The sequence below is a fragment of the Bos indicus genome, chromosome 28, assembly GCF_029378745.1.
Source record: "Bos indicus isolate NIAB-ARS_2022 breed Sahiwal x Tharparkar chromosome 28, NIAB-ARS_B.indTharparkar_mat_pri_1.0, whole genome shotgun sequence".
Taxonomy (NCBI): Eukaryota; Metazoa; Chordata; class Mammalia; order Artiodactyla; family Bovidae; genus Bos; species Bos indicus.
Window position 1 is genome coordinate 6652647 of NC_091787.1, and position 15294 is coordinate 6667940.

The window sequence follows — 15294 nt, forward strand, 5'->3', positions numbered from 1 at the left end:
AAGTTTACTGAATGATGGCTGACCAGCACGAGCAGACCTGCTAGCATCTTGACCAAGTAAGGCTCTAGCTGAGTACCAGGTGGAACAGAAGCCAGGCTACAGCCAGGTATCCACCAACTCAGCGAGACTAGTGGAAAGGAGGAGGAACAGTTTGCAAAAGTGTCTGCAGCGTATTTATTCCTCTGAGAAATCATTTTCATGAAGCAGGGCTTCACAAGGTGATCTTGGCTGGTGAGGATGTGCAGAGGTGTGTGGGAGAAGACATTATAAGGATCTGTGTCTTAAAAATAGATTGAGGAACAAATCTGAAAATATGAAAAAGGGAATATGGAAAAGATCATGGTAAATGTGAACTTTAGAGCTAAAAAGACCATTCAAGAAATTTAAAAATTAAAATAAGCAGTGCAAGGGAAAAGAAATGAAATGGTTGGGATCACTTAGATAGAATTCATATTACTAGTGTGAGGGTAAAATGAATAAGCACATGCTTATTTTTTGTATGTTTTAAAATTTCATCAACACATAGTTGATTTGCTGTGTTGTTGTGTTAGTTTCAGTCATGTCCGACTCTCTGCAACCCCATGGACTGCAGCACACCAGTCTTCCCTGTCCTTCACTATCTCCCAGAGTTTGCTCAAACTCATGTCCATTGAGTCAGTGATGCCATCCAACCATCTCATCCTCTGTCACCCCTTTCTCCTCCTACCCTCAATTTTTCCCAGCATCAGGGACTTTTCCAATGAGTCAACTCCTCACATCAGGTGGCCAAAATACAAGCTTCAAGCATCAGTCCTTCCAATGAATGTTCAGAGTGGATTTCCTTTAGGATTGACTGAAAGTTATTAATGCTTAGAAAAGAAAGCATTCATAATAAGAATCCCTAAATTGGCCAGGTGGCTCAGTAAAAAATTTAAATTGGAAAATTAAACATTTTTGATTGGACAGTTTGGAACAAATGGTCAATAAGAGGGTAGTAAACAGTGAAAAATTGCTTTTTGAAGCAGAGTCATCAGAAAGAAGACAATAGAACAACCATACATGCAATATACTATTTATGACAGAAACCAGCTGTTTTTCTGGAAGTCTATGTCTATGAAGCTAAGTGATTAGAAAAATTTCAGGAACTGTTGGCTACAAACTCATAACAATAATCCTCTGGAGACCTAGAGCTGAAGAGACAGTGGGTGGTTGAAAAGACCTTGGCTTCATTGGTTTCCTTTAAAGTTTCCCAGAGCACTTTTTACAGTGTATAATTTTGATTGAAATGTTCAGCTGACATTTATATTAGCCTCTTAGGAACCGAACTCATCCTCTGGGCCAGGGCACAGCCTATCTCATTTGACCGGTGTCTCTGCCATTGTGTGTTTATTTGCAGACAGAATGCCAGATGGATTTACCCACATCTAACAGTTAAGGGACTTCCTGGTGGTCCAGGGGTTAAGAATCCACCTTCTGATACAGAGGATGTGGGTCTGATCCTGGTTGGGGAACTAAGATCCCACAGGCCGGGAAGTGAAAAAAAGTTTTAGCAAGTAAGCAGGAATATAGGAGTTCTATTAGACCTTATTCTGTGTTTGTATCACTGATATTAGTGCCACAAAAACAGTACTTTCCAAGGTCACCACTTGTTTGTTATGATTTCATGTTTTCATGTCCTGTTTTTCATTGATGACCATTTATCATAATGGTTCACCCATGTGGCTTCTAAGTTAAATTCAAGAATCTGGGGCTCTCAGTGTGGCTTGTGCTCACATTCTCCAGGCCTTGAGGGTTTACGTGCTGACCTGCCTCTTGACTCTGGCGTCACCCCTGGCTCTGCGCTCCCCTGCCATCTTTGTGTGTGGGTCACACAGTCCTTTGCCTGTCCCTCTGCTTCCAGAGTCTCATCTCATGTTCAGGTCCACAGAATCACTGGGAAAAACCCAGTGAGCTCAGGCACCTGTCCCTCTGCTTCTAGAGTCTCATCTCATGTTCAGGTCCACAGAATCACTGGGAAAAACCCAGTGAGCTCAGGCGCCTGTCCCTCTCCTTCCAGAGTCTCATCTCATGTTCAGGTCCACAGAATCACTGGGGAAAAACCCAGTGAGCTCAGGCGCCTGTCCCTCTCCTTCCAGAGTCTCATCTCATGTTCAGGTCCACAGAATCACTGGGAAAAACCCAGTGAGCTCAGGCGCCTGTCCCTCTCCTTCCAGAGTCTCATCTCATGTTCAGGTCCACAGAATCACTGGAAAAAACCCAGTGAGCTCAGGCGGCTCACAGTCTAGTAGGAAAGAGATCTGAATAAGCTGAAGTCCAGGATTGCAAATGCAAGTCTTTTTAGGAAACATTGAGATCTCTACCGGGGTTGACTTCAGAGGTGGAGATTCTTCTTGTGTAGTTTTCTTTTTTTTAAAAGTATGTGTCAAGCTAACTTAATGGGAAATGAATATGTTGTACCATACTATAGTAAATAATGTGACTAAATGACAGTATTTTTTTTTCTGTTTTGGCCATGCCACATGGCTTGTGGGAGTTGAACCCTGGCCCTGGGCAGTGAGAACTTGGAGTCCTAACTACTGGATCAAGAGGAAAGTCCTAAGACTATTTTTTATATGGGCAGGGTAATGGTGAGCATCACTTCTCTCAAAAGTATCAGATACATGTGAAGAAACTGCACATTTGTGACTTGCTGTAGTGAATAAAATAGGAGCCCATAGAGGGCCCTGATTCAGGAGGGCCCTGAAATATATAAATACGAAAACAACCAGAAGGCCCTCTATCCAGCACAGTGGTGCCCCAGATTGGATGTTAGCTAGCCTCCTGTCAGGACTATTCTAGTTAAAGTGACAGAAGCCAATAGAAAGCCCAGAGATAAATCCATGCACCTACCGACACCTTATCTTTGACAAAGGAGGCAAGAATATACACTGAAGAAAAGACAATCTCTTTAACAAGTGGTGCTGGGAAAACTGGTCAACCACTTGTAAAAGAATGAAACTAGAACACTTTCTAACACCATACACAAAAACAAACTCAAAATGGATTAAAGATTTAAATGTAAGACCAAAAAATATAAAACTCCTAGAGGAAAACATAGGCAAAACACTCTCTGATGTAAATCATAGCAGGATCCTCTATGACCTACCTCCCAGAGTAATGGAAATAAAAGCAAAAATAAACAAATGGGACTTAATTAAACTTAAAAGCTTTTGCACAATGAAGGACATTATAAGCAAGGTGAAAAGACAGCCTTCAGAATGGGAGAAAATAATAGCAAATGAAGCAACTGACAAAGAATTAATCTAAAAAATATACAAGCAACTCCTACAGCTCAATTCCAGAAAAATAAGCAACCCAATCAAAAAATGGGCCAAAGAACTAAACAGACATTTCTCCAAAGAAGACATACAGATGGCTAACAAACACATGAAAAGATGCTCAACATCATGTATTATCAGAGAAATGCAAATCAAAACCACTGTGAGGTACCATTTCACGCCAGTCAGAATGGCTGTGATCCAAAAGTCTACGAGCAATAAATGCTGGAGAGGGTGCGGAGAAAAGGGAACCCTCTTACACTGTTGGTGGGAATGCAAACTAGTACAGCCGTTATGGAGAACAGTGTGGAGATTCCTTAAAAATCTGGAAATAGAACTGCCATACAACCCAACAATCCCACTGCTGGGCATACACACCGAGGAAACCAGAATTGAAAGAGACACGTGTACCCCAATGTTCATTGAAGCACTGTTTATAATAGCCAGGACATGGAAGCAACCTAGATGTCCATCCACAGACAAATGGATAAGAAAGCTGTGGTACATATACACAGTGGAATATTACTCAGCCATTAAAAAGAATGCATTTGAATCAGTTCTAATGAGGTGGATGAAACTGGAGCGTATTATACAGAGTGAAGTAAGTCGGAAAGAAAAACAGTACAGTATACTAATGTATATATATGGAATTTAGAAAGATGATAACAATGACCCTATATGCGAGACAGCAAAAGAGACACAGATGTAAAGAACAGATTTTTGGACTATGTGGGAGAAGGCAAGGGTGGGATGATTTGAGAGAATAGCATTGAAACATGTATATTATCATATGTGAAGTAGAGCACCAGTCCAGGTTCAATGCATGAGACAGGGTGCTCAGGGCTGGTGCACTGGGACGACCCTGAGGGATGGGATGGGGAGGGAGGTGGGAGGGGAGTTCAGGATGGGGAACACATGTACACCCATGGCGGATTCATGTCAATGTATGGCAAAAAACACCACGATATTGTAAAGTAATTACCCTTCAATTAAAATACATAAAATAAAGTGACAGAAGCCAATCTGGGCAACTGTCACTTGGGAAACTGCATCAGTTTGACCCCCTATCTCCTACCCTCCCCTACAGGTATAGAATCATAACAGGAAACCCAGACATGGGAATTTCATTCCGGAACCCTGTTTTTTTCTTTTTTTTTAATTAAAAAAAATTTTTGGCATATAGTTGATTGATTATTATGTTAGTTTCTGCTATATAGCAAAGCGAATCAATCATGCATATACATATATCCACTCTGTTTTAGATTATTTTCCCATATAGGGGGGACCCTGTTTTTTAAGTTCTTTTTTAAGCAGACCTAGCCATGCTCAATCTATTGTGCCCCAAAATTATATGAAAAATTTAAGGAACACCAAATACGTAAGGTATTGACATTTTGCTAATTACTTCCTAGTTTGTAAAAAATTTTAACATGGTTCCAAGATTTTAAAATATGAGCATTGCTGTATGATTTATCTGGGGATTCAACCAACATAACTTGAGTAAATTATTCACCACTTCATTACAATTCACTGGGACTGAAGGTTTCCATCTGGTGCATTCAACTGTCTATCGCAAAAAAATTGCTGTGTGCTCAGTAGAGCATTGCAAGTGTAGAGACTGCAGATGAGATGTAAATTTTCCATTGTACTGTCCATTAACAAAAATTATTTGTATATTATTTATTTTAACATATTTATCTATTCATTTGGATGTGCTGGGTCTTAGTTGCAGCATGAGGGATCTTTAGTTGCGGCATGTGGGATCTAATTCCCTGACTGGGGGTTGAACCCAGTCTCTCCACTCTCTCAAGTGTGGAGTCTTAGCCACTGGACCACCAGGGGGGTCCCAGCAAAAATTATTTATGCAAACAGAAGGAGAAACTGGCTTTCAAGAAGCATTGCACTTCAATGATATTTAATCTCTTAGTGGGAACATACTACTGACCGAGATAAGGCATTACCAAAGAGAGCCATCCTAAAGTCTTGGAATGATTATCGCCAATTGCTTGGAGATGACATTTTAGTAAATTTAATAAGATTCTGATAAATAAAACTCTAATTCTGTTGTCATTTAGGAATAAAAATGATAGCCTAAAGTATTTTAAGGCTAGAAATTATTTTTTCCCCCTACTATTACTGAAATCATGTAGTTTATTGAAACAAATGATATACAGAAGAGGTGGGCTGTGTGATATGGGAATGTTACACTTTTGGTGAAGATAATTCATAACAATGCCACCAAACAGTAATAAAATCATGGGCTTCAAGACTTTTTGGTAGTCTAACAGATTTAGCCAATCTTATGTTTTCTCTGCAAAAATGCTACCAAAGTAATCCATCCTTTACAGCCTGTGCTTGATTCCCATTGTCTCCTGGTACGTTCTGTCAGAGGTTCACTACCAAATTTGTGAATCACTTTCCAGTTGCCTTTGTTATGTTAACCACAATTTCATTATCCTATTCTATTTCCAGATCTCTGACCATTAAAATATCCTTTCTCATTAATGCCTGGCCTGGCTCCAATTGGCCCCAATCTCTGTGATGTGAACTGCTTTACTCACAAACTCTTAATTCCTCTAATTTTTTTCCTCAAAAGTAAAGCTTTCACATTTCTCATGCTTCTTTCTTTTGCATGAATATTATTCAGCAAGCTTTCTCCATCCTCCATACTACTCTCTGGAAACCCTAACTGGCTCATCTCCCTCTTTAACCGTGCCTGGAATCAACCGAAGCATTCCAGGAGCAGCTGTGTGTTCGAGGACCAGATAGATTCGGGAACTAATGCTCAGAACAGTGGTTCTCAATCCTTCTGAACGCCTGAGCTTTGGCATCTCTTTACAGAAAAATGCACACGTGTGGAGATGTTCAGTTCAGTTCAGTCACTCAGTCATGTCTGACTCTGCAATCGCAGAGACTGCAGCACGCTAGGCTTCCCTGTCCATCACCAACTCCCAGAGCTTGCTCAAACTCATATCCATTAAGTCTGTGATGCCATCTAACCATCTCCTGTGTTGTCCCCTTCTCCTACCTTCAATCTTTGCATCAGGTGGCCAAAGTATTGGAGCTGCAGCTTCATCATTAGTCCTTCCAATGAATATTCAGGATTAATTTCCTTTAGGATGGACTGGTTGGATCTCCTTGCAGTCCAAGGGACTCTCAAGAGTCTTCTCCAACACCACAGTTCCAAAGCATCAGTTCTTCAGTGCTCACCTTTCTTTATGGTCCAACTCTCCCATCCATACATGACTGCTGGAAAAACCATAGTTTTGACTATATGGACCTTTGTCAGCAAAGTAATGTCTCTGCTTTTTAAAATGCTGTCTAAGTTTGTCATAGCTTTTCTTGCAAGGAGCAAGCATCTTTTAATGTCATGGCCGCAGTCACCATCTGCAGTGATTTTGGAGCCCGCGAAAATAAAGTCTCTCACTGTTCCCATTGTTTCCCCATCTATTTGCCATAAAGTGATGGGACCAGATGCCATGATCATAGTTTTTTGAATGTTGAGTTTTAAGCCAGCTTCTTCACTCTTCTCTTTCACTTTCATTAAGAGGCTGTTTAGTTCCTCTTCACTTTCTGCCATAAGGGTGGTGGAGATGTTCAAACTGATGCAAATTTAGTAGATTCCTCAGACTCCCTATTCATCCATAACCTTCTAGGATTAACCACCCTGACTATTGTGCTGAGGTCATGCATGGGAATAACCAGAGCAGTCTCTTAGAAGCCACATAGACCAGGGCCTCACCTAGAAATTGGTAGAAAGCAGACAATCATGAGGTCTGAAGCTGAAGTTTTTTCTGAGTTCTTTCTAAGCAGGATATATTATAGAAATCAGATTTGAAAACCACTTTTCAGTTGTAACCCCATGAGTGGGGTTTTGTTTTGTTTTGTTTTGTTTATTTTCCCCAGAAGCCAATTTCACAAAAAAAGAAAATTCATTTAGTTGGCTTTTTCCTGAACTGACTTGTTCAGACATGTTAGTCCTTTCAGGATGAAGGCCTTGTGAAATTTTAAAAACAGTTCACTGGCTTCTCTTTTGCTAGCATTTATCAGATGAAGCATCTCTTGACTGGCTTGATTTGGGAATGTCTCAATTCTAGTAGAAAATAAAAGAGAAATATGTTGCGACCACTGGCCCTAATATGTGGATTTTGGGGAATCTGTGGCATCTTGAAACAGAAATGACAAGGGGGAGACGTAGTACAGTTTCTAAATGTGCCATTTAACCAGATAATTGAACGAAATATTTGGGAAGAAGTGCTCAGCCATGTGACACAGCATCCTTTGATGTTCATTTATCTTCCTCTTCCTCTTTCTTTTTTAAAAGTACTGTTTGTTTACTTATGGCTGCGCTGGGTCTTTGTTGCACACGGGCTTTCTCTAGCCTTGCTGAGTGGGGCTGCTCTCTAGTTGCAGTGCAGGGCTTCTCATTGTGGTGCCCTCTCTTGCTGGGGAGCACGGGCCGTAGCACGCATAGGCTTCAGTCCTTGGAGCACGGGGGCTCAGGAGTTGTGGCTCTTGGGCTGTAGAGCACGAGCTCAGTAGTTGTGGCCCACAGGTTTAGCTGCTCCACAGCATATGGCATCTTTGACCAGGGATCAGAGTTGTGTCCTCTGCACTGGCAGGTGGATTCTTAACCACTGGACTACCAGGGAAGTCCTATCTTTCTCTTTTTCCTTGTCTGTACTCTCCTCAAGTCTTCCCTATCTTCCCACTGTCCCCTCATCTGCCTGGTGCTAGTGTTTTGAAAGCAAGTGTGTACTGGCTTTGGATCCTAATGAGGCTCCTTGGGTGGGGGAGTGGAAGGGGAGCAGGCTGGGGAGGGGAACACCCTCCTGGCAAAGTAGGTACCCCTGTCATGAATTTTCCCTGATGGCCCAAGACAGGGTTAGCTCCTTCACACACAGAGCTTCTACTTCAGCCTGGCAGTGAACTCAAAACAAGGCTTGATGCGTCAGGAAGAGCTGGGAAGATTTGATCCAGATCAAATGTATGGCACCCATTGTTGAATTGTACTACAGGGACAGGATAGAGCTTTTATGTTTGCTTGTTGTTTTTGGCTGTGCTGGATGTTCATTGCATACACAGACTTCTCTAGTTGTGGCACACAGGTTTAGCTGCCTCATGGCATGTGGAATCTTAGCTACTGGTCCAGAGATTGGTCCCCTGCATTGGAATGTGCATTCTTTACCACTGGACTTCCAGGGAAGTCCCAACAGGATAGAGCCTTTGAAGCACCAATCTGAATTTTATCTGGCTTTTCTCTTGGGTGTGAGGGGCATGTGGGTGTGAACAGGAGGCATGTGGTTTGTTTTTTCTATTTTTTGGCCATGCCACAGAGCATGCAAGGTCTTGGTTCCCTAATCGGGGATCGAACCCTTGCCCCCTGCAGTGGAAGCTTGATGTCTTAACCACTGGACTGCCAGGGAAATCCCAGGTGTGTGTGATTTACGAAGGTGTTTTCTACCTCCTCTCCTTGCAGGTTACGGCCACACCGTGCCCCTGTCCGACGGGGGCAAGGCCTTCTGCATCATCTATTCCGTCATCGGCATACCTTTCACCCTTCTGTTCCTGACGGCAGTGGTCCAGCGTGTTACCATCCATGTCACCCGCAGGCCAGTCCTCTACTTCCACGTCCGCTGGGGTTTCTCCAAGCAGGCAGTGGCCATCGTCCACGCGGTCCTCCTCGGTGTGGTCACCGTGTCCTGCTTCTTCTTCATCCCGGCCGCGGTGTTCTCTGTCCTGGAGGATGACTGGAACTTCCTGGAATCCTTTTACTTTTGTTTTATCTCCCTGAGCACCATTGGCCTCGGAGATTATGTTCCCGGGGAGGGTTACAATCAAAAATTCAGAGAGCTCTACAAGATCGGGATCACATGTGAGTATCCGAGTTCACGGACTCTGTCCCAGGGCTCTGTGCTTCCACTCTCCGCCTCGCCTACTCGGTGATCAGAGGCACTCGTCAGAGCCCTAACTGCTTTCCATGGATGAATTTTCCATTTTGCCACCTTCCCATAACTTTCGTTTCATCATGATTCCCTTCAAAATTCTGTATGAAAACGTCTTGTTATTATTGAGAGTTATTTTTCCCAGGCACAGAAAAGTACCTATCAGTTTCTTACTAGTAATGTAATAGTCATTTTATTTTATTTTATTTTTTGTAATAGTCATTTTAAATGACAGTAGAGGACTGCACCTAAGCACACACATAAGAATGCACCACGCAGAAAAAGTTGCTACTGAACTTTTTAAATTTTAGCGAAGTTGCTCTACTTTATTAAATATTTTAAGCTCAAGGACACCAGGGCTAGGATAGCCGGTTAAACAATCCATCACGTTCTCTCATTAACCAGGAGAATCATAAAGCAATTGCTTATCTCATTTGTCCATCTGGTTCTTTTTTGAAGTTAAAATATGCTTGCCGCTTTCAGAATTTTTATATGTGTAGGAACAAAACGGTGAATACATTGTTCAATGAAGTTCTTGGTGAAAATAAAAAAAAGAATTTTATACATGGAAAATAGGCATTAAAATTCAGACGTCTAGTGACATTAAACTTTGAAGCAATTTTTTAAAATCCAATATAATACCATGGAAAAGTTAGAGATCCATTCATAGAAAAGTATTTATTTTTGTGTGTTCCTTTCCTGTCCTTTCACACTGCATAAAATTATATTATACTGTACATACAGTTTCCATTTCTGCCTTCCTAAGTATTTTTCAAGACTCAGCTCATGCCACGTCTTCTTGGAAATCATAGTACATACGCAGGCAGTCAGATGTTCTGTCCTGGCCCCGTCCTATGGTCTTAATGACAACAAAATGTGCAGTTGAACTATGCGTATTTTTAGCATTTCCATTAAACCATGCTCACCCAGGACACAGCCTTCACTCATAAGTGCCCAGTGCTTTCAACAGTGCCTGGCTACCATGCAAGTTCAATAAATACTGAATGGTTACCAGGGTGATTTCAAGTTTCCTCTATTACCATATTTATCTTTACTATCCACATATCATTTTACAAGGTGACTGTGCCATCATCTGGGGCTTCCCAGGGGGAGCTAGTGGTAAAGAATCTGTCTGCCAGTGTAGGAAACATAAGACATGCGGATTCGATCCCTGGGCCAGGAAGATACCCTAGAGGAGGGCATCACTCCAGTATTCTGCCTGGAGAATTCCATGGACAGAGGACCCTGGTAGGCTGCAGTCCATGGGGTCACACACAGTCGGATATGACCGAAGCAACTTAGCACGCACGCATGCATACTATCCTCTAGTCCTACTTCAATTGTCAAATATTTAGATTGCTTCCAATCTAAATGTTAGGAGGCATTATAAATTACATTATGACTTGAGGCTTTCTTGATGGCTCAAATGATACAGTCTGCCTGTAGTGCATGAGACCTGGGTTTGATTCCTGGGTTGAGAAGATCCCCTGGAAAAGTGAATGGCAACCCAGTCCAGTATTATTACCTGGAGATTTCCATGGACAGAGGAGCCTAGTGGACTGCAGTCCATGGGGTCATAAGAGTCAGACACAGCTGAGCGTGCACATACAGCACAGCAAACTTACCTAAAAGCCATTTTCTCATTCTGTGTCACCACATACACCTTCACAGTCATCTGAAGACCAGGCGGGTCCTGAGGATGCTCGGTGTCCTGGGCTAGAAGATGACGGGCGGGGAAAACTGGCCCCATTCTGCACCTTTCTCTTCCCACCTTTGGTTCCATTCTGCCCTACAGGGTCCTTACATGGGGGTGTGGACACACTGCCTAGGTAATACAGCCATGTTCCATCAACATCCTCTTACAAACATTTGCCCCTGGGCCTGGGTGCATGTAGGGGTACACACCAGTGATGCAATGCCCTTTCGGAATGGTGGACCCAGGATAGAGACCCTTGCAGGTACCATCACCCCTATGGGGTGGGGACATTGTGCAGAGAATTTCCAAGTTTTAAATACATGAAACATAATCTGGAGTAAGGGTTGGCATGGGGTCCCAGAGGGCAAGCCCCACTGGCCCTGCAGAATCCTCATTCCATAGAAGAGGCATGATCAGAGTGGAAGGGCCTCTATATCCTAAGGCCCAGGTTAGGTCCATCTGCATTGGAAGGCGGATTCTTAACCATTGGACCACCAGGGAAGTCTGGGAAAACAGTACTTTTAAGTTGGTTCCAACATGTTTAAAATCAGTTTTCAGAAAAAAAAAAAAAATTCATCAGAGAAAGGAACAGAAAAGTGAAAACTCTAAGAGTAATAGAAGTCCCAATTTCATATCCCAGTGGTAAAATGTTTGAGGAAGATTTTCAGAAAATAAATGAACTTGGGAAGCCAGAATTGGTAGCAAAATAGGAACAAGGAAGTCATTTATGGATGCAAAGTGACAGTTTTCTTAGGCTTTAATAATATAGCATATTTTAGAAATAGCAGTGACATTGTTAGCTGAGCTAATTCACAAATCTCCTTTTCCTTTATTCATTATTTAGTCAAACTCTTCAGTGCTGACAAAAATATCCATAGGATTTCAGACAAAAGCTGTGGAATTATAGCCTATCCACAAACTAACATACCTTTGGAACATTTATTTGTTCCACCCAGTACATCCCCTATGTAGAAATCCTAAAAAAAAAAAACACAGCAAAGTGATCTTTTACATACATGCACGTGTGTGTGTGTGCTAAGTCACTTCCATCGTGTCAGATTCTTTGTGACCCTATTGATTGTAGCCCGCTAGGCTCCTCTGTGCATGGGATTTCCCAGGCAAGAATACTGGAGTGGGTTGCCTTTCCCTCCTTCAGGGTATCTTCCCAACCCAGGGATCGAACTTACGTCTCCTGCATTGGTAGGCGGTTCTTTACCACTAGCACCACCTACCTACATATATATACGTGTGTATACACACACATACACACTTCATTTCTATTGTGGTTTATCACAGAATATTGAATATAGTTCCCTGTGCTGTATAGTAGGACCTTGTTTATCCATCTTGTTGTATATACTAGTTTGCATCTGTGAATCCCAAACTCCCAATCCATCCCTCCCCCAACCCCCCTTCTCCCCCTTGGCAACAAGTCTGTTCTCTATATGGGTCTGTCTATTTTGTAGATAAATTCATTTGTGTCCTATTTTAGATTCCATGTATAAGTGATATATGGTATTTGTCTTTCTTGTTCTGACTTACTTCAGTTTGTGTGATAATCTCTAGGTCCATCTGTGTGGCTGCAAATGAGAGTTTCATTCTTTTTGATAGCTGAGTGGTATCCCATTGTACACATGTGCCACATCTTCTTTATCCATTCATCTGCTGATGAACATTCAGGTTGTTTCCATGTCTTGGCTATTGTGAACAGTGCTCCTATGAACACTGGAGTGCATGCAACTTTGCAAATTATAGTTTTCTCTAGATATAAGCCCAAGAGTGAGATTGCAGGGTTATATGGTAGCCCTGTTTTTAATTATTTGAGGAACCCCCATACCGTTTTCCAGTTGTACCAATTTACATTCTCTCAAACAATGTAGGAGGGTTACCTTTTCTCCTCACCCTCTCCAGCACTTGTTATCTGTAGACGTTTTAATGCTGATGATTCTGACTGGTGTGAGGTGGTACCTCATTGTAGTGTAAATTTGCATTTCTCTAATAATGAGCAATGAGACGCATCTTTTCATGTGCCTCTTGGCTCTCTGTATGTCTTCTTTGGAGATATGTCTCTTTAGGTCTAGAAGGTTAAGTCCCTCTTCATTTTACTCTGGATCATCCCACTTTGAGCCATGGAATTCAAAACATGCCCAGAAATCAGAGGAGGCAATGGATTGAATCATCAGCAGAAAGGTTGTGTCGTGACCAGATCTCACTGAGTCGCTGTCATTTCTCTCACACAGGTTACCTGCTCCTTGGTCTCATTGCAATGTTGGTGGTTCTGGAAACCTTCTGTGAGCTCCACGAACTGAAGAAGTTCAGAAAAATGTTCTACGTGAAGAAGGACAAGGAAGAGGATCAAATGCACATCATAGAACACGACCAGCTGTCCTTCTCCTCCATCACGGACCAAGCGGCGGGGGTGCAGGAGGACCAGAAGCAGAACGAGCCCTTTGTGTCTCCCCAGCCACCCGCCTTGGCCGATGGCGCCTCAGACCACTAGGGTAGGGCTTTGCTGGGCCGTGCCCGGGCACGGGCTCAGGGCGGTGGGAGGAAGCTTCTCTTGTTCATTTTGATGAGGTTGTAAAAGCAGTACTTTTTGTAAAATGGAACAAAAGAAGCTTTTATTCCAGAAGACTGTCTAAAATATGAGAAAATGGCATCTGTACCTGTAATTCATATGTGACAGAATTATCACGGCTTTACTAACAGGAGAAGAAGAATACTTGAAGCAGGGTACCATTGTGGATAGAAACAGATTTTATACTTTTCACTGGGAACTTTGGGGTTTGCATTTAAATCGTTTAGCTGATAGTTAAATAGTGACATTTATATTTAAAGCAAAAAAAAAAGGCATAGAGATGTGTTTTATAAATAAGTTTATGTGTACTGGTTTGCATGTACCCATCCAAAAATCATTATTTTTGTAGACTCTTAAGTTAAACCTGCTATTTATAATGACTAGATAACCATTAACTGTACATACAAATATAAATATGTTTATATTCTGTACATACGGTTTAGGTCACCAGTTCCTGGTATACTTCTTAACCCAAGATTGTAGAGATTTTCCCTTTTGATTCCTCTTTATACTGAAGAATCAGAAGTTGCTGCAATAAAATAAGTGGAATAACACACTTATCTGTGAATTACTTTAGTATTCTGTTACAATAAATATTTCCGCTCACTTGGAATAGCTTGATCTCAAATGTGTACAATGTTTGTAAACATTTCTCTGGAGGTAAACAGGTAACGAAGCATATGATTTTGTTAAAAAGTTAGGATACTCTATTTTGAAAGTACGTGATGATTTGCAGTCAGCTAATACTAAAGCATCGGAGAAGGCGATGGCACCCCACTCCAGTACTCTTGCCTGGAAAATCCCATGGACGGAGGAGCCTGGTAGGCTGCAATCCATGGGGTCGCTAAGAGTTGGACACAACTGAGCGACTTCACTTTCACTTTTCACTTTCATGCATTGGAGAAGGAAATGGCAACCCACTCCAGTGTTCTTGCCTGGAGAGTCCCAGGGACAGGGGAGCCTGGTGGGCTGCCGTCTCTGGGGTTGCACAGAGTCGGACACGACTCAAGTGACTTAGCAGTAGTAGTAGCAATACTAAAGCATAGGACCCAAACACAGAAACCCCAAATGAACATATTCTGTCAGATTAGTCTGAGAGGTTTTTTTAGTTTATAAGCTGAAATAAGTAAAAATCGTAGCTGGTTGCAATCTTACACTTTAATATATCAAGAAAAGGTTCCCCCACATAGATAATATATATGCACTCCTTTGTAGAAACCATACAGGCAGCATTCAAATGCTGTACGCAATCCAAAAACAGGGCGCTATTAGGATTTTTTTCCTCATCTTTTCGCTGAGGCATGCAGGCATGTTAGTTCCCTGACCTAGGATAGAACTCATGCCCCCTGCAGTGAAAGCATGGTGTCTTAACCACTGGACCACTAGGGAAGACCCTGCTAGGAATTTTAGAAGAGAAAATTAGGCCTTGTATGATAATGAATGCTCAGTGACCTGCTAACCAAGTCCCGTCTCCCATCAGAGCTGCCCAGGAGGTGGTACTTGAAGTGTTGGTAAAAGTCAGCATTCTGCCGGTGAACAACTGAGCAGTGCCGGTGAACATCCTTGCCATGGGGCTACCTTGGCAAGCTCTCTACTGCCTCCTTAGCCATCAAACATTCTATCTCCTGACTTAGAACAAGGGCCTTCTTTATAGTATAAAATCCCGTCTCAGCAACAAAGCCACAAGAAGGAATGACATCCCCTCTGTAGCGCCTGGGACCCCAGCTCCTGTGATGGGGAGCTGTCCTCAGTGGGTCCTTTCTAGTGTTTAATTCAAAA

General features: G+C 42.2%; 1 protein-coding gene across 1 annotated transcript in view; it reads left to right on the forward strand.

Moving 5' to 3' along the window:
* The window catches only part of KCNK1 (potassium two pore domain channel subfamily K member 1), a 67632-nt gene extending 53561 nt beyond the window's left edge, over positions 1-14071 (forward strand). The window contains exons 2-3 of the mRNA XM_019954271.2: positions 8776-9171; positions 13178-14071. Of these exons, the coding sequence (XP_019809830.2) occupies positions 8776-9171; positions 13178-13437 (656 nt within the window). The 3' untranslated portion in view covers positions 13438-14071. The remainder of the gene's footprint in view (positions 1-8775; positions 9172-13177) is intronic.
* Positions 14072-15294: the final 1223 nt, after the last annotated feature.